This window comes from Amia ocellicauda, chromosome 6, assembly GCF_036373705.1.
Source record: "Amia ocellicauda isolate fAmiCal2 chromosome 6, fAmiCal2.hap1, whole genome shotgun sequence".
NCBI lineage: Eukaryota > Metazoa > Chordata > Actinopteri > Amiiformes > Amiidae > Amia > Amia ocellicauda.
The window spans coordinates 28,784,331-28,809,204 of NC_089855.1; the positions used below are offsets into that span (position 1 = coordinate 28,784,331).

General features: G+C 37.6%; 1 protein-coding gene across 1 annotated transcript in view; it reads left to right on the top strand.

The window, feature by feature from the left end:
- The window catches only part of itgbl1 (integrin, beta-like 1), an 86,665-nt gene that overhangs the window by 24,876 nt on the left and 36,915 nt on the right, over positions 1 to 24,874 (top strand). The window contains exons 3-7 of the mRNA XM_066706780.1: positions 6,303 to 6,449; positions 7,493 to 7,615; positions 9,106 to 9,246; positions 11,980 to 12,120; positions 14,317 to 14,463. Of these exons, the coding sequence (XP_066562877.1) occupies positions 6,303 to 6,449; positions 7,493 to 7,615; positions 9,106 to 9,246; positions 11,980 to 12,120; positions 14,317 to 14,463 (699 nt within the window). The remainder of the gene's footprint in view (positions 1 to 6,302; positions 6,450 to 7,492; positions 7,616 to 9,105; positions 9,247 to 11,979; positions 12,121 to 14,316; positions 14,464 to 24,874) is intronic.

Here is a 24,874-nt window from a genome sequence, read left to right on the forward strand (position 1 = left end):
ATTACATGGGCTTCTTCAGATTATTTTTAAATTATTATTACCCCATTAGCAACAACGTAGTGTCTGAACTAAGTCCTTGAAATTAATACATATACTCCAAGTTACCATAAAGTAAGGCATGTACATATAATGCTTACTTTCAACTGACTATTCAAAAAAGAAGAAAAATATCATACTCTTATAAAAAAGTGACAGCAGTGCAGCTCAGCTACACTATTATTCGATGCAATTATGAATATGAGCAAATATTACATTCTGACACATTTCCAATCACAGTATCCACTTGAACTAAATGCGAGATCAGCATTTTCTGACAAAGAACCACATTTCTGACACTTCTGCGAGTATTCATGCCACTCTTTTGTACCCAGCACTGACAAACTCTCTTTTCTGGCCTATAAAATCACGATAGGAATACTTTAAAAGGACTACCGCTGCTGGATTTGCCAGGCGGGGTAACTGCTGAGGCCTTGGTGTCGCCACATGTTGCCCTTCGTCAGTTACTGTGGTCCTGTCTTCTTCAGTGACAGCTGTTGAAGCAGCAAAACTACTGCTACTAGTACCAGATTGTTTTTCATTTCTTTTAAGCCATTTTAAGCCAAAGCCAATTGAAAAATGCATTTACAATAAATGGTATAGGTCTCAAAGTTTCTATTTGTCTTCACCAACAGTGACACAGTGCAATTAAGTCTCCACCTACAAGAAAATGTCATTAAGGTGACCGCACGAGAGGTTTTGAAACATGGCAGTAGTTTAGCTTACAGAAGCAAATACAGCGTTTAAAAAAAATATCATTGCTTTACATAACAGTGCTTTACTTTAATTTTATGTCAATGTTTTCATTTCAATTTAAAATCTGAAACTGGGGGAGCATGATTCAGACACACATTAAGACACATCAAGACTCCATTGCCTTAGTGGACAATGTATTTTGAAAAACTTATGCCAAGTTCTGAAGTATTTTTAGTCATATCCCTATCCATCTGGTCTCTTCACTGAGAACATCACCAACACAACAAATTTATGGACAATAGTAACACTTTTGATTTCAATTTGTAGATGTAGAAAGCACATGCTTATAAACTAAAAGATTATATTAAAAAATCCACAGAAAATATAACAAAGTCTGTAAATAATAACAAATGTAAAGGTTCTAAAGAACACAAAGAAATATGCAAATCTTCAAGTGAAAACATATCTACTATCAGCAGAACTTTCTGGCGAAGGGTGTCAAAAAAATATATCAACTGTAAAACTGTGCTTTCATTGTATTTGTAAAATTATCCTTGTATGACATATAGAATATATTTCAGATGTATTGTATCTACAAGCCTAATCTTGACCTGAACTTTCTGTATATCCAGATTCATCCAAATGTATAAGGATTATTGCTTTTAACTGCTGGCAGTGAACAAGACAGACACATGGAAAAGCTACCGGACATATCATATGTTTTTGTGTTTTTAGAATAGACATGTTAATAGAAGTAATAGTTTAAGTTTTTTTTCTTTAATCCACTGTAAATATGACAGAGCATTAGTCTCTGTAATACCAACACATGCTAAGTGATTCTAATGGGATTTACATGGATTAATACAGAGCCAAAACGGTGCGAAGCAAATCTTTTTATTATTATTTGTCTTTGCGAGCAGCATTGCGTGGATTTTTCTTCCAATTTAATATTTCATGGTATATTTCTCCTCACATCCCCTCAGCAAAAATTCTCACATCAACACTTAGGAGAGGAGTGACAACTTTTGGAACAAGTGTGACTGGTGGATCATCATCAAATGCCCGCATATACAGTGGCTGGTGGAGCTCGAGTGCAATTTATCCCCTAAGAAAATATAATTACTAGTTGGCTAAGATGAGCCAGTCCCTTTCTGCATTTGTAGGATCTTGCAGCCCACTGCCTGGCAACATTTTTTGCTCCCTCTATCCTTGCTCAAAATACTCCTTAGTCTGCACTTACATGCTTATGGATGACACATTAATTACAGTTAACAGGCAAGCCACTGTTAGCTGATCAAGGCTATGACAGGCGATTGCTCACAATTTGTAGGACTGTGTAATGCTCTGCTTTGAAGGCAATGTGGAGACAACTCTTGTGCATTGAAAATCTAATTTCAGTGGCAGTTCCTGTACTGCAGGTGTCATCTGAGTGATTGGTCAAGGGTTTATTTCTACAGAAGAAATCCTGTATTGTTTTTCGGTAACTTTATAGACACCAAGGGAATGGACAATTTGTCCGGCTTTGTAGACACAACAAATCCAAGTGTCGTGTTAATTGATAGATGAAGTCATCTCTACGTGTGACTTCATGTGGCCTTCCTCATGAAAAATGTCCCAATGCAACATGACATGGTGGAGGGCAGACTGAGCTGTAGTGCAGAGGCTTTGATCCTAGACAGAGATTGATCCTGGTATCAATCTTTTAGAATCTCAAATACAATACATGTGTACATTTCTCCAAAGCAAAAAGGTGACACAACCTGCTGCAACTGATACACAGTGGACAATCAACACTGTGGGAACACACAAATCTAAAAAAAAGTGTTCTAGTACATAGCATGTAATCTTGGAGCTGGTCATCAATTCAAAGAGTGTCTCTTTTTGTAAAGTTGTACATCTGTTGAATAATTAATTTCCTCTGCTAGACAAACACATTATTTACTGTTCCTGGAATTCCACATGCATTTGTAAATTCTACATTTTAAACATACCAACACTTTGTAATATCTATATATTATATGGATATTACAAAGTAATATGCAATAACATTGTAATAACATTTGAGAAAGACTTAATTGTGATTCTCTCTCAGAAGACACCCTTAAAATTTGCTACAATATAGCACATTATTTTTACATACAATTACCCATTTATACAGCTGTTGTTTTACTGGAGCAATGTAGGTGAACTTGCTTGAGGGTACAACAGCAGTGTCCTCCACCTGAGACTGAACCCATGACCCTCCACTTAGGAGTCCATCAGCCTGACTGCTACTCCACACTGCTGCACAGAAAGGCACAGACACATACTACTACCTTTAAATTAATTATGAAATGTGTCTACCTTTGTATTAGGTTTTGTTGACAAGCACTTATGTTCATCATAGATAAGAACAACCAATCTGTATCCTTGTTACTGAATTTCAATGAGAACAGACTCTCACAGATAATTGCAGTTGAGAAGAGTATCCATACATAGTTGACCCTCCCCCTGTCATTTAAGCTGTTCATTAAGGGATTCAGGGCCTCTTCTATCTAGCCAGCTGCTGAAGTGTTAGATGTAGGAGTTCGAATGGAGAACATCACCTGAGATAAACAGCTGCAAAATATAAAAAACAACTGCTGGAAAGGATACATTTAAAACTTTCACATCAAATCTTCTTTAGTTTTTAAAATACAGACCTTTACAAGATCAGAATACGTCAATATGGTTCAGAAGGTAACTGGACATACTGTTCTTACACAACACAGACAAACCTGCCTGCATGGTTAAAGCATACAATTTCACAGACACTATCACCCCATGCTGCCTTATCAAGAATGTTATCTTCTGCTCTCTCACAGTCAGTTCCTTATCAACCACGTAATTGCAACTGGAGCATCAATAATATCATAACAGCTTTCCTAAGCTATCTATCCTTCAGGTGGTTAAAAAAAAGTATTAAAATGAATGTTATTACATAAGCTTTAGTTAATTGTTGCTCCAATATCCCCTTCCTCTTTTATTTCCCAATTAAGAATAAAATACATTCACTGTTGTGGGGGGGGGGGGCGGTTACAGGTTTGGGAGGAAAATATAAATCAAGAAAATAATGCCTTTCCATTTGACAGCTAGACTGATGCCCTAGGGTAGCAAAAGCTAGCTTGGTAACACTCAAAGCACTTGTCACCAGCGCCATTTATTACCCTCAGGTACTTTCTTATTCCAAGGCAGATTCAGCTGGTGTATTCCAGAGCCCTATATACAGCTTCACACACACACACAGAAACACGCACACACACACGCACACACACACACAAAGGTTTAACACTAAGTATGTAATTTGCCTCCAGAGGGCACTATTCCAACCTCATAATTCCTGATAGGTGTGCTAATCTCAGAAAGACCACCACAGAATTCAAACAAAACACAACACTGACTTGCCAACTCATTGATTTGATAAGATATGCTTATTTCTCATGAAAAAACAACACCTGAGTCATTGTTTAAAAAAGAAAGGAACCAGCTTGTGTATACACACACACACACACACACACACACACACACACACGTATGAAAGCGCTCACACATCTTTTGTCACAGCTGTCCTTGTTTCGGAGACGAATCTCCAGCACGTTTCAGTCTCCGATCCCCATTTGAATTTCAAGCACAGCGCCGCTTGTTCCGGAATGTCATCGGCCATTAATATTGATGAGGAATTAAGCACGGCTAAAGCTCTATAGAGACAGACTGCATTATCGCATCCCCCATTTGGAAGAACACAGCCCACCCGGTTTGCATACTTTTGTTAACACTGTCATTCGTGTTTCAGTTCAGAAGAGCCCATTTCCCCTGTCTTTTACTCCAGAATACCACCTGACACACACTCTCTCTCTCATTGCAATCCAGTTTGCAATCCAGCTCCCCGATAGACTGATGCACTTCCACTCCCCAAAACCAGCTGTATTTCCCAAAGTTGCGCATTTGTTCAGCTCCTCAAATGGAGAGCAAAATAAATAAATATATAAATAAACTAATCACTTTGTCAGTGTTCATTGTTGTCATATATAATCTGCTCATAACAGACTAATTGGAAGTTGCTGTGAGATTGCTGCAGCCTTCTTGATTATGTTGGATTAAACCCCTTTTTGCCTATCAATCAACTGTTTTATGGCTTCAAAAGCATTTAAGCTTATTAGATTCACTTTGCTTTTCTTCCCCCTATCACACGGAAACACAAGCTGTGCTGTTCATACCGACTCTCTCTTGGCTGGTACTGTGAGTCCGATATATGAATGATCATATTCATTAAAAAAAAGGGGGAATTGAAACATGTTGTATTTTCCTCAAGACCAGAAGGATTTAATTACTGTGCTTTAAAAAAAAGAGAAGGAGGAAGAGTGTCAAATGAGAAATCTTCTTAAATCGACAAAGGCCTGCAGTAACACACAATATGAAGATTACAGGGCTTTGATTGAATAGAAACTGCTGGGACCTTCCAGTGGTGAACACATCCGTAATTTGGGAAAGGATGCCTAGAGGTTTGCAACATGAAAACACGCCAGCTTTCTAAGGTGTATATTCTGGGTTGGAGATGTGTGCAACTTTTCACATTTCCGTCGTGTTAATGCTTGTGAAATGCAGCCTTTTTGCACATTAAGTAATGCCACACTGACATGACTGCTGTCTGTTCAACCTGCAGGGCTTGGAGTGCACTTTAGCATTTTCCCTTGGCCTACCAAATCCCATCCATACAGTTTACGTAAGGACAACTGACCTGGCAAAGCAGCAATATTGAACTCTTTGACATTGCTTTCACAGAGCATTAGCATTTACTAGAACTGTTACACACATTATTGTATGTGATTACTTGACTGTGCTAATGTGTGCCTTAGTTTTCCTTACATAACATAGATTTAGGACTTATTCTGTAATCTTATTAGAAAGGGAGTTTTTTTTTGGTAAAAACAACAATTAGTTGTCTACCTGTTTCAAACTGAAAATAACAGTTATTCTTTAAGTATAGTGTCTGAAACTGTCTAGCTAGAATACATTTAAGAATCGTGTTTGGCTTGACACAGCGATGATGTTTCTGTACAGATCATGCAACACTAACCTTTCAGATATGTCTTTATTACTAATACACATATGTACAAACACACACATTCATGCACACTCATGCAACTGTTAACTGCTCTTGGAAACAAAACAAAAACCCATATGCTATACCAAGATCGGAGAGGGACTATATAAGATATTGCTCTGTGCAGTGTATTCCATATTATTAAAATGACAACTTTAGATGTCTGCATTTCTTGTAAGGCTATCTGACATCAGCTTTCTAGTTATACCACCTGACTGGAAATTAATTATATCAAGAGTATCATAAAAACCTGTCACAAAGACTTTACAGAACAGTCCAAAGGTAAACCGATAAACTGAACAAGCTGTACGTGTCATTGTTTTTACTTGGAATGAGTCATATACTTTCACTTGCATAATATGTGAAGGAATGGCTTTATAAATGAAAGTGCTGTAAGATTTCAAAGAAAGAAAGAAAGACTGACCCTGTGATGAATTTGGTCTTTTAGGTCATGGCCTTTGCGACTGTGGGAAGTGTATATGCGATGACAACTGGTTTGGCGATGCCTGTCAGCACCAGGAGGACTGTAACCTTTCGAAGAAGAAAAGTAAAGAGTTATGCAGGAACCCACAAGGAGTGGTTTGTTCTAATGCAGGTAAGGATGTGTAGAATTCACAGAACCTTTTACTGCCAGTGTTAACAGTTGCATTTAAAGCAAAGTGGAGGAGATGGGCAAGAAGTCTACTGTGTCAGCAAAAGGCCCAGACCACATTTCAATGAGGTAATAGACTGTCTGTGCATCCTTGGAATGTGACCAGAGGCTATGCTTGTTAAAATAGTATCAGTCTGATACTTTTGTTAAGGGGCTATGAATACTATATATATAAGCCTAGGTTCTAATAAACTGTGAGCAGAGCTGAATATATATATATATATATATATATATATATATATATATATATATATATATATATATATATATATATATAATACTGCTTCATAGCTTTTGTTTTGAAGAAAGTATCAGCTGTGACCATAATAGTTTTGGAAGAACTAGAGGCATATAGTCATTAAGACAAAATTATCACAAACATTAAAATCACAACGCCTAGCCTGGGACTATGTGAGGGATGCCCTGGGAATTGTGGCTGGCCTTCAACATTTGTCACATGTATTTTTATTGTGCAGTCATAATTGTATTACTGCTAATACAGGACGTGAAATATTGTTATTGTTGTTATTTATGAGCGTAGAGTTTAATTTCTTTACTGGTGCAAGACTGAGAGAAGTTTAGCCGTAAGACATTTTCTCCTGTTAACTACAAATTACCTTATTATTACTGCTGTCTAGCCTGTCTGGTATGAGCCATAGAGCTCTGGGAATCTGCCTGGTTCAAGGCACACCTAAGGATAACCTTGATAAAAAAAAGGGTGTTATCAGGTTATGTTGCTCTGTGGTTAGATGCTCTGTCCGTGAAGTAAGAAGTGAATAGGAGGACCCATCTGTTTTGCAGATGCTGTATATCTCCGAGCACATGCCAAAGAGCAGGGGGATTCAAATTAGTGTCTTCGCTCAACCGCCACCAGCCACAGCAACAGCAGGGCTGTGGTGAGAGCAAGGCAGCTTCACCTGAAAGTAGCCTCACAATTCAGAGATTGAATTTCCATACATAGATGTTTGGTTGTCTTTGATCCACAGGCTCCTGTCACTGTGGCAGCTGCATGTGTAAAAACCCAGACGGCAAGGGCCTGATTTACGGGAAATTCTGCGAGTGTGACGATGGGGAATGCCTGGACGAGGAAACCGGAGAGCTGTGCGGAGGTACGCCAAAAAAATAATGTAATTGCAATGCTCTGGTAATATTTCCCACCTTGAATCCCATATCAGTAACAACTGATGTGCAGTGGTTTCTGTGGAAAATTCCAGTTATTCCTAATTCAAATGGAAACAAGATCAGACGAACCGAGATCAGACGAACCTGACAGTAAACCATGTGCCTCACTTTTATACACTCTTATTGGGAACAAAGATTCCCTTAATGGTGTAAATACAGTAAAGCAATGCCCCATGTCTGACCTTTTCACTGGTCCACTAATGAAATTCACTAAAATTAGACAATAGGAAGGTAAAAGGCAGGCACATTTTGATTTTTAGAGTGTAAATCAGCATACTAGTATCTTAAAGTACGGGTCCCAAACTATAAAGTATTTATACAGTACACATTATTTACAGACTCTGATTTAAAGTTTTACCCTGTAACTATGACAGAAAAGCATTAATGGATTTGACCAGAAATCGTGCATTACAATCAAAACACTTCTGTGTTCTGTCGAATCTGTGGCAAAATGAGCAGTATGGAGAACTCTAGCAGCTGACACCATGTTCCTGCATTTACAGTAGAGGTGGGACATCATAAAGTACAGGCTTATGAACATATGCACCCTTTCCATAAGCCAAGTAACTACAGCAGCACCCGCCCACCCCCCAGAGACATTTCTGTGTTTGATTACCACTCAAGCTGACTGCCAATTTGGCCACACACACCAATTCTCTTGGACCCTTTAAACTCAGGTTGGCCAGAATCATTCTGGGCTGAGCAAAAATGCATTTCCAAAAATTACAAGGCTGGGTGTTTAAGAGATTCTGTGAGTAGTCATTAACTATTTGTTGAACTATAATGCATATTTTGCCATTCTTTGTACAGACATAGGAGGGAGAAAGTTAAGTTGTTCTGTAACCACATGATAATATATCTCTTGTTTTGGGGGCATTTGGACAAACTCATGTTAACTGGCCATAAAAAAAAGGTAATCGAGGGATTAGCAGAGGTATCCAGATAATTATTGAAATACGCTTAGGACAGTCTTAATTGGATTTATAATCAAGATGAACTTCAAACTTATTCCTTTACGTGTATCTACTGATGCTGCTCCCTTGCAGTATATTCACTTTGCCTTTTTCTCTCCTGTTTTATTTGAACACAAAATAATGGATAAGACCATGACTTTGTCAAAAGGAGACATATTTTTTATTATTGTTCATCATTAAAAATTCAAACAACTTCTTAAGATTTGCAAACTAATAAAGCCAGATTATATCGTAGCTGTAGTGTATTTGCTTTTTCAAGAACATACATAGACTTCAATTAATTTTGTTTTGTGGTCATAAGCAGGCAAATATGAACCAAAGCACTATATAAAGGTAAGTCAGAACTAATGTGGAAGGGTATTACTGTGTTGCAAAGCCAATTAAGAGTGTGTTCAAAAATGGTTAAGTCATGTTTTCTCTCTGTAAATTTGTTCTGGTTTCAGGCCATGGAAAGTGTTACTGTGGAAACTGTTACTGTGCGGCTGGTTGGCATGGAGATAAATGTGAATTCCAGTGTGACATCAGCCCACGGGAGAGCAAAAGGAGATGCACATCTCCAGATGGCAAGATCTGTAGCAATCGAGGTCTGTCTTAAAAAACACTTTAAATGCAGATGCAGAGTGTCACCAGAAAAAAAGAACTTTGTGCAAAATGTATTATCTTTCATCGTGATTGTATCGATATGTCTAATTCAATTTTGCCTGGCTGCCTCAAGAGTAAGAATTGCCTTCTTGTACCACCCTGTCATTTTAATTGGAACAAAAAGACCTTGAATGCTTGCTTTTCAGGAAGTGAAAAAGGGGTTTCCTAAACAAAGCTGTGTACATGTCTAAAAAGGAACGAAAACCTCATTTCAGCCTCTTATGGGTTTCGGTTACCCTAACTGGCATTTACAAATGAGAACGTTATACCTTTGGCTCCCATCCAAAACTATTACTGTGTGTTAGGTGGCTAGAAAAGGAAAAAGAAAAAGCTGTTCTTGAGGATCTCCTCTGAAATATTGTATTGCTTGCAAGGGCAGCTATAACATATACTGCTAAATGAAATTGTGTGGGGAGCCTTCAAAAGCCTCAGTAATATTAATCTTAGCAAATTGATTGGTTGGTTGGTTTTGCAGCAGACTAACATAAAGAGGTACACAATCTGAACCTCACCACTGAATTTAAGATCTAATTTGTGGTCAAGAGTTTTTTTTAATAAAGAGAAATGTCTTATGTTTTTACTCATAAACTTGTTTCAAAGAGTTATACACTGGAGTGCTGGATTCAGGTTCTATTACTGATATCTATCAATGAGATCCAAGCCTATATATATATACACTCACCTAAAGGATTATTAGGAACACCATATATATGTGTACATACATATATATGGGGCCTCCATGGACTTGTTCTGGGGAATTTGCAGGCCAAGTCAACACCCTGAACTCGTGATTCATCAGACCAGGCCACCTTCTTCCATTGCTCCGTGGTCCAGTTCTGATGCTCACGTGCCCATTGTAGGTGCTTTCGGCAGTGGACAGGGGTCAGCATGGGCACCCTGACTGGTCTGCGGCTACGCAGCCCCATACGCAACAAACTGCGATGCACTGTGTGTTCTGACACCTTTCTATCAGAACCAGCATTAACTTTGAGCTACAGTAGCTCGTCTGTTGGATCGGACCACACGGGCCAGCCTTCGCTCCCCACATGCATCAATGAGCCTTGGCCGCCCATGACCCTGTCGCCGGTTCACCGCTTTTCCTTCCTTGGACCACTTTTGATAGTTACTGACCACTGCAGACCGGGAACACCCCACAAGAGCTGCAGTTTTGGAGATGCTCTGACCCAGTCGTCTAGCCATCACAATTTGGCCTTTGTCAAAGTTGCTCAGATCCTTACGCTTGCCCATTTTTCCTGCTTCTAATACATCAATTTTGAGAACAAAATGTTCACTTGCTGCCTAACATATCCCACCCACTGCCATGATAACGAGATTATCAGTGTTATTCACTTCACCTGTCAGTGGTCATAATTTTATAGTTGAGCGGTGTATATATCTATAGTGTACATTACATACTGCACTTCTGCCATGTCTGGAAAAAATTAAGAGACCACTTAACATTGATTTCTGAAATTGGAGTGGTCTCTTAATTTTTTCCAGAGCTGTATGTTACATTAAATATAAATTAAGTTCGTATGCACATGTCCATTTGTTTATTTGAGTTTGGTTTAGTTTAAGAAAAACAACAATACTGATAGCTTCTTTCTTTTGAATATGTGGTCCTTGTGGTAGATTTGCAGATAAAAATTACTAATTTAAAAATAAACAATAACATAAAATGCTGCAATATTCTGTCCAAGCAAAAGCCACATGATTGAATTTTAAGGCGTTCTGGTGTTAATGTGGGTCTGTCCAGCCACATCAAAAGATACTAGCTAACTGACAGTCATATGTCGGGGGCTTGCTTGGTGTGGTGGGGTATGAACGCTGCCCAGAAACTATAAAGAAGCTCAGCCTTCAGAAGAATCCCACAGTTGCGGAGAGCTTGGAGTACCCTTTGTAGAACTGCAGCCCACTGTACTATTCAGAACAGGATGCCAGCTGGAGCATCTCCCAGTGTCCTGTCCCTTTTGAAAAAGATAAGAGGAGAAAATGGGATTGCAGCTGGTGGTTCGCAGCCAGTGCCTCATGCTTTTAATAAAGAAGGCAAGCAAACCTGCAGAAACTGCTGCTTAAACGCTCTGTGCCTTCTGTGGCCTCCGAATGATCGTCTGTGGACGGCAGGTATCCTAAGAGCCTGCTGTAGGTGCTCAGCCATTGCTCTGAGCCAGGACTGCTCAGGCCCAGGCAGTGTATACACGGAGACCCCTGCATAACACAGGCAGCATTTTATTGGTGGAAAATTACTTCACCAATGTCTCTGCCTTGGATTTCTGTGACCCCAGGGAATCTATGGTTCTTTTAGGCATTACTTCAATATCCTGCTAACTTTTTAAATTAATCTCTTCAACTCCTGAACTAAAAAAAAGTTCAAAAGCAGGACAGTTCCACTGGGATAAAAAAAAAGAAAATCTGATTTTTGCTATTCACACTATTTTTCATATTTTGGTCAACATGATTTTGCAATTACAGTATAAATATCCTACTCAAAGTCACAAAAGGGCCATCACAAACTTAATGGTGGGAAATGCCTTTAGTGTAGGTGAATAAGTGTTGCCCTTAATGCATTTAACAGTGTCTCATTTAAATACCAAATAGGCCATCTCAAGCAGAAATGTACAGTCAAACTGCAGTGCCTTAATGCATGATATGCATTTGCAATGTTCTCCCAACAGGAACCTGCATCTGTGGTGAATGCACGTGTTACGATGTGGACCCCACCGGAGACTGGGGAGATATCCACGGCGACACCTGTGAATGTGATGAAAGAAGCTGCCATTCCACATATGACAGATATTCAGATGATTTTTGCTCTGGTACGGGCTTTATTCAGTTTAACACCTGCACAGCATGGTATTGTATCTCAAAAGGCCTACTCGGTACACTGTGTACCACAGCCACAATTCCTCCATCTACGCCTTCTTGGTCAATGTACAATCCCAGGCTCTTTAAATCATTATTTGTTTTACAATCGGAAAGGTTACTAAGCATTACATTTGTATTCCCTTGATTGCATGCTCTGGAGTCCCTGTCTGCTCAAAAATGCATTTCTTTCCTTCACATTTGTAGCATAATAGTGCATTTATAAAAAGAAAATGGCACAGTCTAATAGTCATTGAATAATGACTTTAATAGACGTTGTATAATAGGGGAAGCTAACACACAGATGGTGCTTGCTTGTTTTTACTCTGGTTTGTAGTTTATTTGCTTCAACTTCCATTAGTGGTTCTTGAAATGGTTGTGTGCTGGCCGAAGCTGCAAATGAAAATAGGAAAAAAATAGGTGGTGTTTTCTAATGGAGGATGATATAACTTCACAGAACGCTCATATAAAATGATCTGAATCAGCAAATCTTATCCTGGACTTGTTTTATTGAATTTGGACAGCGTCAACCCATTAATTATAGTCCCAACTAAAATGTTTACCTAAAATAATAAAAGTCTTGGTTCACGAATCAACATATCGTGAACAGATATAGTTCATGCTTCTGCTGTATTCTTAATAGTTTTAGACTGTTAAGTCACTCAATTTAATACACAAAGGCTCTTTCTCTTTCTCTCTCACTGGCTACAAATATATATTTTAAGTATGAATGTAATGCAAGGCACTATGTTCAATATATTGTCCCATTTGAATCCCTATATGCACTGCTATACATCCAAAATACACGGAACACAATTTCTTTACACAGAACAGGACAATTTAATTCAACCAACTGGGCAGAAAACATTAGCATCAAATGTAACTTACAATTGTGATAATACCATGATCCCCCATGTTGCAAATCAACTATTTAAAATGCCATTGATCACTGGGTTACCCTTATTCTCATGTGTTAATGGACTGATAAGAAATCATTGTTAATCCAGCACTGAAAAATTATAAAAGATGTTACCTAAATGTTATCAGGATCGCTTCATTTCCAGACCTTTGTTCGGCTACAAACACAATCAGAACCTTTGGCCATGAAAAAAATTATCAGTTTCTCCGTCTCCCTCTCTCTCTCGTAAATCTGTAATTGGTTTGACTGCTTACTAGAACAGCAGTGCTACTGGGTTGTGTATGGCAGGCAAATGGATTCGGTATTTAATGATGTATCGATTTAGGCAATGTTTAAAAAAAATCACGATACACTCTTTAGAATACATTAGAACATTAGATTGTAAAGGACTACATCAAATCACAGTGCATACTCACTGCCCCCAAACATTGCTGGCATCTCATTTTAAATATTAAGTCAGGAATTTGCAAGGCTCAGCTCTTTTGTCTATTTTTTCTTTTTTGGAGTCTGATCATTTGGATCATCTCATAAAGCGTCTCATGTTCAAACCTTTTCATAATTTCTGATGGAATCTATCCAGGAGATTCTTCCCAGTTACTCTAGCATTTTAGATAAATGAACACTGAGATATTATTTAAATATTACATTTTATTATCCATAAAAAAACTGTTAATGACTCAATAGAAGATGTTCCCTTTTACCTTCATGTCTTGACTGACCCCCAATTGCATTTTGCCATCTTTGACATTCAAACACATTTACACCAATCTCTTATCCCCCGAAACCTATTTTAACTTGCATTTCCTTCTCGCACTTTGCTTAATTCAGCCTCCAATGTGTCAGTTTTCCTGTTACACATTGTTTTTATCTTTGGATAAAAACCTACGGCTCTTTAAAGACTTTCAGCGGTGATGTGTGGAGGCAGAGGGAGGGCATTTAAGATTTAATGAGACTGGAAAAAAAAAAGCCTTGATGACTATCATTTCAGATGTTTTTGGTAAAGTCTTCAGGCTGATCCTTAACTTGCCAGAAGATGTTCCCCATCCCCAACAGGTTAAAGATTGCTCTACTCAATCCGTACAAGTGAGAGTTAGGAGTACAAGTTTGCGGTTGTTGAGACCAGCTCAGACACTGGTGATAATAGCCAGTGAATAAACATAATCTGTTGACACGTTCATTTAGAGCCTGAGGAAAATTAATCCTTTTCTTTCTTCTTGCATGCATTGTGAAGGTCACGGGCAATGCAACTGCGGGAGGTGTGACTGCAAGGAAGGCTGGACTGGGAGGAAGTGTGAGCACCCACTTTCCTGTCATCTCTCCTTGGAGGGTAGCCTCAAAAAATGTCAAGGAACATCTAGCCTTCCCTGTTCTGGGAGAGGTAATTAACCTTCTATTCATTTTCCCTCCTTCTTGAATACCCAGAATTGACCCCGTGATATGAAAAGTATCTATAAATGAAAACAACACATTATGCCTAAATGAAAAAATTCCTTTCAGTTGATTTTTCAACGATCTCAGGACATGAAAAATTAATGTGAAACTGAGGGGCACGATTCAGACAGAGGATAGCACTTTTGAGGGTTTTTATGACAGTGTATAAGATTAACGTTTCATGTGCCTGTGATACTATTCACAGAATAATCAGTACTATTTAACATGTCAACCGTACGTTTCTAAGTTTCAAAGAGATTTAATGACGATAATAATTATGTCTGAAATTAAGACCTTTATTCAAAGAAGAAGATTAATTTTGATTTGCATTTTCCCATTACCACTTGTTATCTGCTACACTAGAGAAAGACAGCCGGTCACATTCAATATCACAAAGCCCCCTTCAGCCTGTTTACACACTTGAATAACATCAACCACCATCTCAGGACCAACAAGGGCCATTGCCTTCTTGCTTAGCCTGCAGATGTGTTTGCGAAAGGATAATACGACCCTTGTCACCTGTGCATGCTGTATTTGCCATCACACCTGTGGAGAAACTGACCATGTGGAACACAAAGAACCACAGCCAGATGTGACAGAAAACAATGAGGGCAGCAGAGGTGGCCTGCTACTTTAACTAATGCCAAGGGAAAGACTAAAACATACATTGGTAGAACAACATTGCTAAAAACAACTGAGGACACCTTTCTAGAAGCTTCTAGATACAGGTGAAGATATAAACAACATATATGACCTTGGTTCCAAACCTTTTGCGTGGAACAAAGCTTAGCACACACACGTACAAATGTTAATGTCTACATTGCTATTCTGATTAATCTTTTGCCAACTTAGATGCTCATTGTAAATCAAATGAGTGACTGGCCATTTTGGGCCTCTCAACTTCTTACTCCCTTTTTTATATAATAAAACATTTAATTATGATAAGGCTTTAGATTCCTTTGTGAAGACGGTCCCCGCTGTGCAAAAATAATAATGTCAAACTGTATGGGAGAAAAGGGAAAAGCGGAAGGAAAATTAATCGGAGCAGAGAAATGATTCAGTTCTCCTTTGATTTATCAAAATACGAAATTGGTCCTTGGATTCAGGCTAAGAATAGAAAGGTAAATTGGAAATGGTCTTTCAGAGCCATAGTAATGCATTGGTAATTGACATATGATGGGTTCAACCTACCATGGTGTAATTTGTGAAGGGTCTTTCTGCATTTGTGTTTGACCTTTAATTACATGTCATTAACTCCCACCTTCTACCCACCCTTTTCTAAATATTGTTTCACAATAGACCATGTCGGTAGAGATTACATGACAGTTGTGCTGCTTTTAACACAGAGTGAATAAATGCAAGATTTGTTGAGTCTCTGATACTCTCCCTTACTGTAAAAGTGTATTTTTTGCAACAGTTACTGTACATGTCAAAAGTCATTCTCATATAAGTCATCTACCAAAAACGGTTTAACATTAACACGATTATTTCTAAGCAGACTGTGCTATCTGCAGCACTGAAGAAACAAGATCTATTTAATAATTTTTCTGTGCATGCGTCTCACTGCCATTAAAGCTTGTCCAGTGACCTGAGGGAATACAATACATCAAAACAACTACAGATGATCATCATTCTTAGGAAAACGCAAATGCATGAAGGTTACACACCTGTCACTGGGACCAAATTATTCCCATTAATATTGTACTTCCCAATACCAACACTATTTAAAAGATAAGTAATCAATTATGTGCCTTGTTCTTGAAGTTAGACTCAATTTAATCTCTCACAGTTGTTTATGCTTCAAGTAAGTACCATGTATAAATGCTTTAGGTAATCTCCATGCGTCTTCCCTTTAAGTCAACATGCTTCTCCTTAGACATATATAGAGACCTTAAGTCACCAAAACTAGAGGTGACAAAAAAAGGCGATTTCTTCATTCACATTCAATGCAGAGGTCTTCATTTAGAAATCAAGATTAAAAAGATTAGCAAAGCTTTAAAAGATAAAGTGTTTTCTTTCTGAGTAACCGTTTGAATTTGACTGGTAAGTGCATATAATAAAGGGGTAGGAGCCGGTTCTGTTCAGAGAACCATAATTACAGTGGTAACCTAGTGTTCTCAGTGCTCTTTAGATTTACTGTTCATTTATATAAGGAATTGATTTAGTGTTGCTATAAGGAAAAGGAACGCCAATTAAGATTAAGAGTACAGTGTACTATAAAGAGGCAAATGAACAAACACAGGTTTGATGGAAGTGGATCTTGATATATTGCCCTGATGCCTTATCCCTGGAGCTTGTGGGTCTGTATATGTCTTTAATAAAGCACCTGAAATAATGCTGAGACTGGCATTCATCCCAGACTGGAGAGAATTACAAAAAATAAAGCCAATAATGAACATAGTGGAGAGCAGAGTGTTATACATCCCTCACCAGGACAGAGAATATTACAGATATAATCTACACTGCAACACCTTCGGAAATTTACCATATTAATAAGAAAGTGTAACGAAGAGGGATTATACATGGTAGGAAACCTGGATAAGAAAGAGGGAAATCTATAGTTCTATGCAACATTTTAAACAAAATAGGGTCACAGAGGTGCATTGCGTGTTATGCCAGGGAAGAAAGATTAAGGCTTCCTGTTAATTACATTTAATTCCTCCAGTACTATTGATTTATTAAACATTGCCTGTACACAACACTAGCCATTAGATGCTCAGTAGAAGACTATACATCGAAAATTAGCTGGATATCTAAATTCCCTTAAAGCATTTGAGCAAATGTACTTTAGGCCAGTGAGCAATCGAGATGATAAGGCCTCACTTTCATTCCTGCATCTATATTGAGATATACTTCACTGAGATACTTCAGATAGTTTTTCTATGTTTTAATAATAATAATACATTATAGTTGTGAGAAATCTATTTTCGGTAAATGAGCAAATAATCATTTTCCGACATTTACTTTTATTAGTTAGTGAGTTTTAGCTTTTGCACATGGCATTGCTTTGTCAGTGCAAGATATTTGGGAAAAACCTTTGGCAAGGAAACCCTTACAAGAGATTTATAAACCAGTCCAAACACCCTCTTTCCCCTACAGACCAACCTCCTGTTGTTGAGAGTATCAGAAGGAGAGGATTTCAATAATCAGGTTGTTTCACAGGAGAGCTTTCCCCATGTACCTTTAAATTCTTCTCTCTACATGCTCAAAATATTTCTTCATTTCTTTAATCAAAGTCACAGCATACAAAATGCAGTTCAAAATGCCTCTCTTTCAGAGAATCTTTTGTGCACCAGAATTATGTTTGGCAGGATTTCCTTGCCAGTTTATTTTCCTGGATTGCACTTTCAGTCGATCAGTGTTACCCTAGGGTTGCACTTTCCTTTCTTACCTGTATTGACCCCTGAGGCATTTCCGTTCCTTTTCATATGGTTGCCCTTGAACTAAATGGAAGCAGCCAGAGCCTAGTCCTCTAAAGTCACAGCGGTAGTTATTACACAAAGAGAGCAAATCTATTAATTCCATTTGTTTATTTTTCATGACTGAGAAACGAATCAACTGAAATCATATTTCTGAAAAAACATTCCCCATTTAAGTATTTATGTTTTTCATCAAACATTTTTAAAATTGGAGTAGGTTGAAATATTGTGTGTCTTGCGATAAGTGGTTAGTTACAAATTACATTTACCAATGATTATGAACTGAGACACGCATTTGTGGAATGCAGAAACTCATTCTCTGTGCATTTTTTTTATTATTATTTTGTATTTATTATTTTATAAACTTGTGCAGTTTTGATGCATCCAATGTACAATCAACTTCCCAGGCGAATTTCTGATTTCATATGATAAATGTCATATTGGATCCAGCACATGAAAGACTCAAGTTGTCACGAGCAACACTGTATTTATAATCAGCACTTGTATTTTCAGTTACAGAGGTAAACATGAAATGAGCATGCTAGTGTTTCAATGTCAACTCATGAAGAAGCCTTCTGTACTGCTGATTGAAGAAGTGACAGAGGCACTGGAAAATTAAAGGACCAGATTGAAATCATGTCATTCAAGTCAAACCTCATCAGCAGATGGTAAAAAGATGCAGTCAAGTCTCTTGTAAAAATACTAATTACAGTATCTAGGTCACAGTTTGTGCAAAACATGGTTATTTAATTGACAAAGGGATGATCTCAACCACTTATAGTACATAATACATCTCTTCTGAAACCTTTAAAGTATGCTAAACATTTGTTTGGTTTATTGGTGATTAGTTCATGGAGTCTTGGTAAAGAATTCATCTGAACTTGCAATTTGTCCTAAATAAGACTTGTGGAAACATCTGACTGAAGGACACAGAGAGAGAGAGAGCTGTTACGTACAGAAAGATGCAAGCATTAATAGTAGTCCGAGCCATTTATTGTAATTTGGCCTGTCTTGCTTGCACACTTAATTACACCTTTGTGCTAAGAAGCCATAACCCAATCTGCCCCTCTGTCACCTAGCAACTACACAACCCTTTTCCTAACAAACATTCCTGTCATAATGAATGCTGTAAAACATTTGCAAAATACAACGCAGAACATCACAATAGCCGGATCCCTTTTATCGGTGTATTACTCCTTTTGTGTGGATCTGAGATAAAAAGCAATCCATGGAAAGGGGCACTGGGGCAAATTATTATTTTATGCATCTATTTATTTGAAAATTGTACACATCAAGGGAGCACCATCAGGTGTGGAACAGATTTAGTTTCCAAGGTATTTGCCAAAGGCAGCAGGTAATAACACCTACTGCCTTGATGCTGTATTTCATTCACATAATTAAAAATGTAGGCTGTCAACTGATAGCTGTTATCATACTATCCTGGGCACATCTCACTCCCTTTTCATTTGATGGTTTAATTTTAATTACAGTTAACCTGCTTTGAAGATATTGCTGTAACAAGCTAATCAGTTAAAATCAGTGTTTTCAATGTGTGAGTGCCAGTGTGTGTGTGTGTGTGTTGGGACAGATGTGGGATGGTATTTTGACTTTTTCACATACCAATGCCGACAAGCACTAGTGACACATTTTGGAAATATAAGTCTAAAGCATTTGTTCTTCCTCAGAATAATACCTTGCAGATTTCAAATTCTTTCTACACTGGAATTTCCTTGAGGAAACACCTGCTTTTTTAATCATGTGCTGAGCTTTAAAATATGTACCGCATGGATACCATTTAAGCTCCCCACAAGACGTAAAACAAATATTCCAGGGTTTGCAAATCAATCCCTTGATAATTAATATCAGCGGCCCCTAGTAAAAAAAGCGGAACACTTCTACCTTGAGCAGGAATATCGGATACCAGATAAGCACAACCAGGATTTTTTCATATTCCAATCCAAAATCCCTTCCTTACTCCAAATGTGTTTACTGTATATTTAAACAAACAAAACAAAAAAAAACTGGGAGAAATAAAAGGCATTTTTGTAGCAGTTGTATTCGGCAACACACAAAACAGTTCCTACAACACAAGACCATCAACATCTTGACATGCAGGGTGCAGTATACAGTGATTTTACCATGGGAGTTTAAAGGATTGTTACGGTTTTTATTTGCCTTGTGGGCATTTGAACAGCTACAAAACTCTGCCCATGACATTTACTGGAAGGTGAGCAATAGTATAAATAATTATATAGATGCATTTCCAAATCTATACCAATTCATCTACAGTGGATTGTGAATATTGGATTATTTGATTGTGCTGATTTTTTCCTGACTGAAGAAGTGTTATTTTATAGACAATGTATTTTGTATACCATTTTTTTTTAAATAATCATGGTGTGATGAAAAAGAAAAGGAAGGCAATGCTTTTGGTAAAGATGAATAATATTAGTATAATAATAATAATAATAATAATAATAATAATAATAATAATAATAATAATAATAATAAAATCAAGTCATACTCTTGGAGAATCTTTAAAAGACTAATCTGAATAATACAAATGCACTGAAGGAAGTTTTGATACATGCCTTATTAAACATTCATGAGGACACTGAAGCATTTCACTAATTTTTCCAACAAACTACAGTATGCGAAGAATGCTTCCTGTTTAATTATCCTGGGCAGCAATCACTGTGTGAAATAAATCATACTTTCCAGGCGGTTTTTTAAACGAGTAAAAAGGTCCAATTTGCCTTGCAGATGTTGACGACTTTTCTTTGATGGGCATCCAAAACCTTCCTGAATCTGCTGAGTTGATGAGCTATCTATTAAAACGTAAATCATTTCAAATTATGCTCAGAGTGGTGATTGCAATCAATCCTTTGCAGCCCTAATAGTTGGTTTGAGCGTTGTGCTAAATAGGAGCAGAATGATGTGTTTACCTGGTAGGAATTTAGTCACCTTGTACTGAAGTGCGTGATATTCTTTTAAGCTACGTTGCTTTTATAGGCTCTGTAGCCGAGTATGAATGGGAATAGACTCAGAGAATCCAATATGACTCCCTGTAAATCATCAGCTATGACAGTCGATTGACAGAAGGATGCATCTATCCCTCTCCTCCCCCAACCCTGATCCTGGCTAGTCCCAGGCCATGCTTTTTTTAAATGATCTGTTAATCAGTGGGTAATAATGCTTTTACGCCTGACTAATTCAATCAATAATTGGTATTGAAAACGAGAAGACATCAGTATCTGTCCTGGACCAGGCTTGGATGTGCTTGACACTCAAAGCTGGTGAACGTGTGCCTGTCCATTATGTTAAGTCAGAGGTCTCCAACCCTGGTCCCAGAGTGCCCCAGTCCAGGAGGTTTTATAGGTCACACATAAACCATCATTTTATAAAAACTCTACAACTGCACAGATGTTTTGATCATTTAGAGATAATATGGAACAAATAGCTCAATAACTTTCTGCCTTCAGCCCCACGTTTCTCTTAATTTAAGAAACTTGGTAAATGAAACCTTTTCCATACCTAGGCTTAAGAAACAAATGATTTAGGGAGACCAATTAGGGTTCTCTAGGTCCTGGGTTGGAAAGCATTGACTTAAGCCAGAGTTCTTCAATTCTGTTTCTAGGGAGGCACAACATGTTCTGGTTTTAACTCTACTTGATCTCTTATTTCCCTATCTGAACATTATTTGCTTAATTGTTACCCTACCTTTTGTGCCCTGAACAGGCACAGAAGATTGCTACTTTAAACAATTAGGGGTGTTTTCTGCACCTCCCCGTTTTATAGAAAATTAATAATTCCTTTAAAAGCATCTGCAAGTCCTACAAGCCAAGATGTTAATGGTTCCAGTGTTGTTTCACTGTGGTTATTCCAGGTCTTTATTTCATGATTTAGGTGTGGTCTGCATTCTGCATTTTCTCATGTGTGTGAGGATTTTATTCATACTTGGGCTTGGATTTACCTGTGTTTTCAATACATTTATTAATTTATTTATGTAATATTCAATGCCAGTTTCACTGGTTTCCAAATTAGTCAATGTGCACTTGGGATTGTGTGTGCGTTTCTTCAACACAAGGTCTTGCCAGATTGTTTCCTTAAAAGATTATTCAGTTATTATTCTGTTGATACTCTTTGTATCCTGAGGCCACTAATTGCCAAAATTAAGCTGGAACTTTTGACCATGAGCATACACTGTTTATGACTTCTGCAACTGTACTTATCCAAATTCGTCTTACTTTTAAACCTTCTTGTGTGCTAGTTAGTTGAAGCCTTCAGCCAAAAACATTAACTTTTACTTTTGGATAAATGTTGATAGACCACTGAAGAGTTGATTTTATTACACCATGAGTTTCAAATGAGAACAGGCAGAACTAAGATACATGTCCAAGTATAATGTCCAAAAATCTAAATTGTGAACCAAGTGACCCTATGTTTAATTTATTCTAGGGATAAGGATCTAACCTGATTTAAACTGACACCATACACAATGCTGCTTGTCAATCATTAGTGCACTACTACCTGATGTTGATGTGAAAAAGAAACATGATATTAGATTTTACTATTTCTATGTATTGGCTATACTACAATGTTGTAGAAATGTAGAATGTAATTTTCCATTTGGATAGTGCAAAAGAGAAGTGTGTGCAAATGTATGACTTATTTTGGCATAGACTACCATTTTAAATTTGTACGTGTTTTTTTGCATTAGTTGTGCTTTAACACTAATGCAGAGCATATGATATGAGTTCTGCTCCTGATCCTTTTTAAGTGCTTCAGTCACTGATTAGTGAATGTTTTAGGACACGCCATATAAAAAACATGACTCATTCGCTGTTCTCTGACCTTTCGTTTCCGTTGATTGAAGGGTTCAGGAAAATGCTATGGCTCAGCTAAGGCCAGATGACGAAAAACAGCAGGATTATAGCATTCCTATTGACAAAGACGTACAGATAAACGCTGTCTCTCCACAGCACTCTACACAATAGAATCATGCCCTCAGTTTCATTAACTTTTTTGGAAGTAATTAAAAGGGAAAGCAGTGTGGCTAATTTAAATGTGATGGAAGCCATGTCTTTGAAGAACAAAAAATAAGAAAGAATTAGATATTCAGGTGAGAGTAAGAAAAAAAAAATCAAACCTCGAGGATGAGCAACTGACCAGGAATTTAAACATGCACCCCTTTTAAGTGATGAATAGTATATACTGTAGAGAGAGAGTTGTTTTGTACAGACTGAAATACATCTAATCCATTTTTTAAGTGTGTTGAAATCCAATATCAGTACAAATATGCAATAATGATGACAGTAGTATATTCTTAGTCACTTAGCTATAAATGCTTTTTACAGGGATGGGCAACTCAAATCCTTGAGGACTGGGTTCCTGCAGGTTTTATTGGTTGGTTTCAATTAGAAACTAGTTAAGACCCAGTGTTTTATATTATATACATTCTATTATATACACCCCCCTCCGTAAGGACACACACATTTTGAATACACTTACCATAATGCAAAATATTCCAATATATATAACATATTTCTGAGTTACATATGTTAAATGAAATTATATAAATATGGTGCATGGGCGTACTATATCAGTCTCCAAGGAATTCTGTCTAGCAGTACTCTGAAGGGAGAATTGATTTTATTTTAGGCCATAAGAGACACACTGGAGATAACATGAAACACTTATTTTGGGAATTGTACAGCTGATTGATAGCTTGCGTTTTCTTAAGGAATGAACAAGCACAGGCACTCGCCCACATGAAGGGAGACTGAATACATAAGCTAAAAGAAACCGGTGATATATTTGATGGAGCAACACCACAATACTGAAAGCATGGCCTAAATCATTTGTATTACAGACACAGACAGCAAATTATTTCAGAGAGAAACATTACATCCTAACAGAGACAGATTATTATTTTGTTTCCAGTGGGAAAGCACACCTACATCATTGCTTTACATTAAATGGCTTGTCACAATAGCTGCAAATTCAGTTGGGCATTTCTGCATTGCATTGTGAAGGTTAAGCAAGCTTGCCCTGTTAGCAGCTGAGAAACGTGAAATATTTTGGTGCTTTATCTAATATGGGTGATAGGCACTGAAACTAATTCAATTGGGTATTGCACAAAGCTTCACAGCAGCCTTTAGCTGTGATTAATCATCTAACAGTTGTGAACAAGGAGTGTAAAGTTATCTCCTAGAGTTTTATTTGCTGTGATGCTACCGCTTGTCTCTAATGAAGGTTAAATTCTGATGAAGTCACATGTGAAATGTAGGGGCAAAGTTAAATACTATTGTTGGAATACATACACAGAAAATAACCACATCTGCCTGTTCCTTGAAGGATCCACAACATGGCTTTTTAGTTTAGTGTTCCATACATTCATAACTCTGTATACAAGAAGTAACCCCTATTCCCAGTCCTGAGACTTTCCATTTAAATATTTTGGCTGTGGTTTCTAGGTTGAGTATAATTGAGGTTGCTTTTGAAGGGAGCAGAAATCAAAGGGAGTCTCCTTTGTCTCTGCATTTCCTAATTTGCATTAACCTCTGTTTCCTCCACGGGTTCATGCATCATAAAACACATCAAGATACAAACAGCAAGGTTCCAGTTTTCTGTTCTTGCTTTGTGAGCACTACTGTCATTTAATGTTGAAGATGGCTGCGCTTTGTGGGAATGAGCAGAACTGTAGAAGTCAGATTTTCCATGCTGTTTACAGTGTTTGTGAGATGAGAATGACATTGACATGTCAAAAACAAACCCAGCAGCCTGCTAAGTTGCATAATTTGCAGGAAGAATACATAAACTAGATTTAGGAGTTTCTGGAAACTTCATCTGCGTTGAAAAACTGCCTTTTTTAGACCGTTTAAATGAGTGTCTGATCAATATGAGCAGTTCAGTATGTGAAATATATTTTAAAGAATT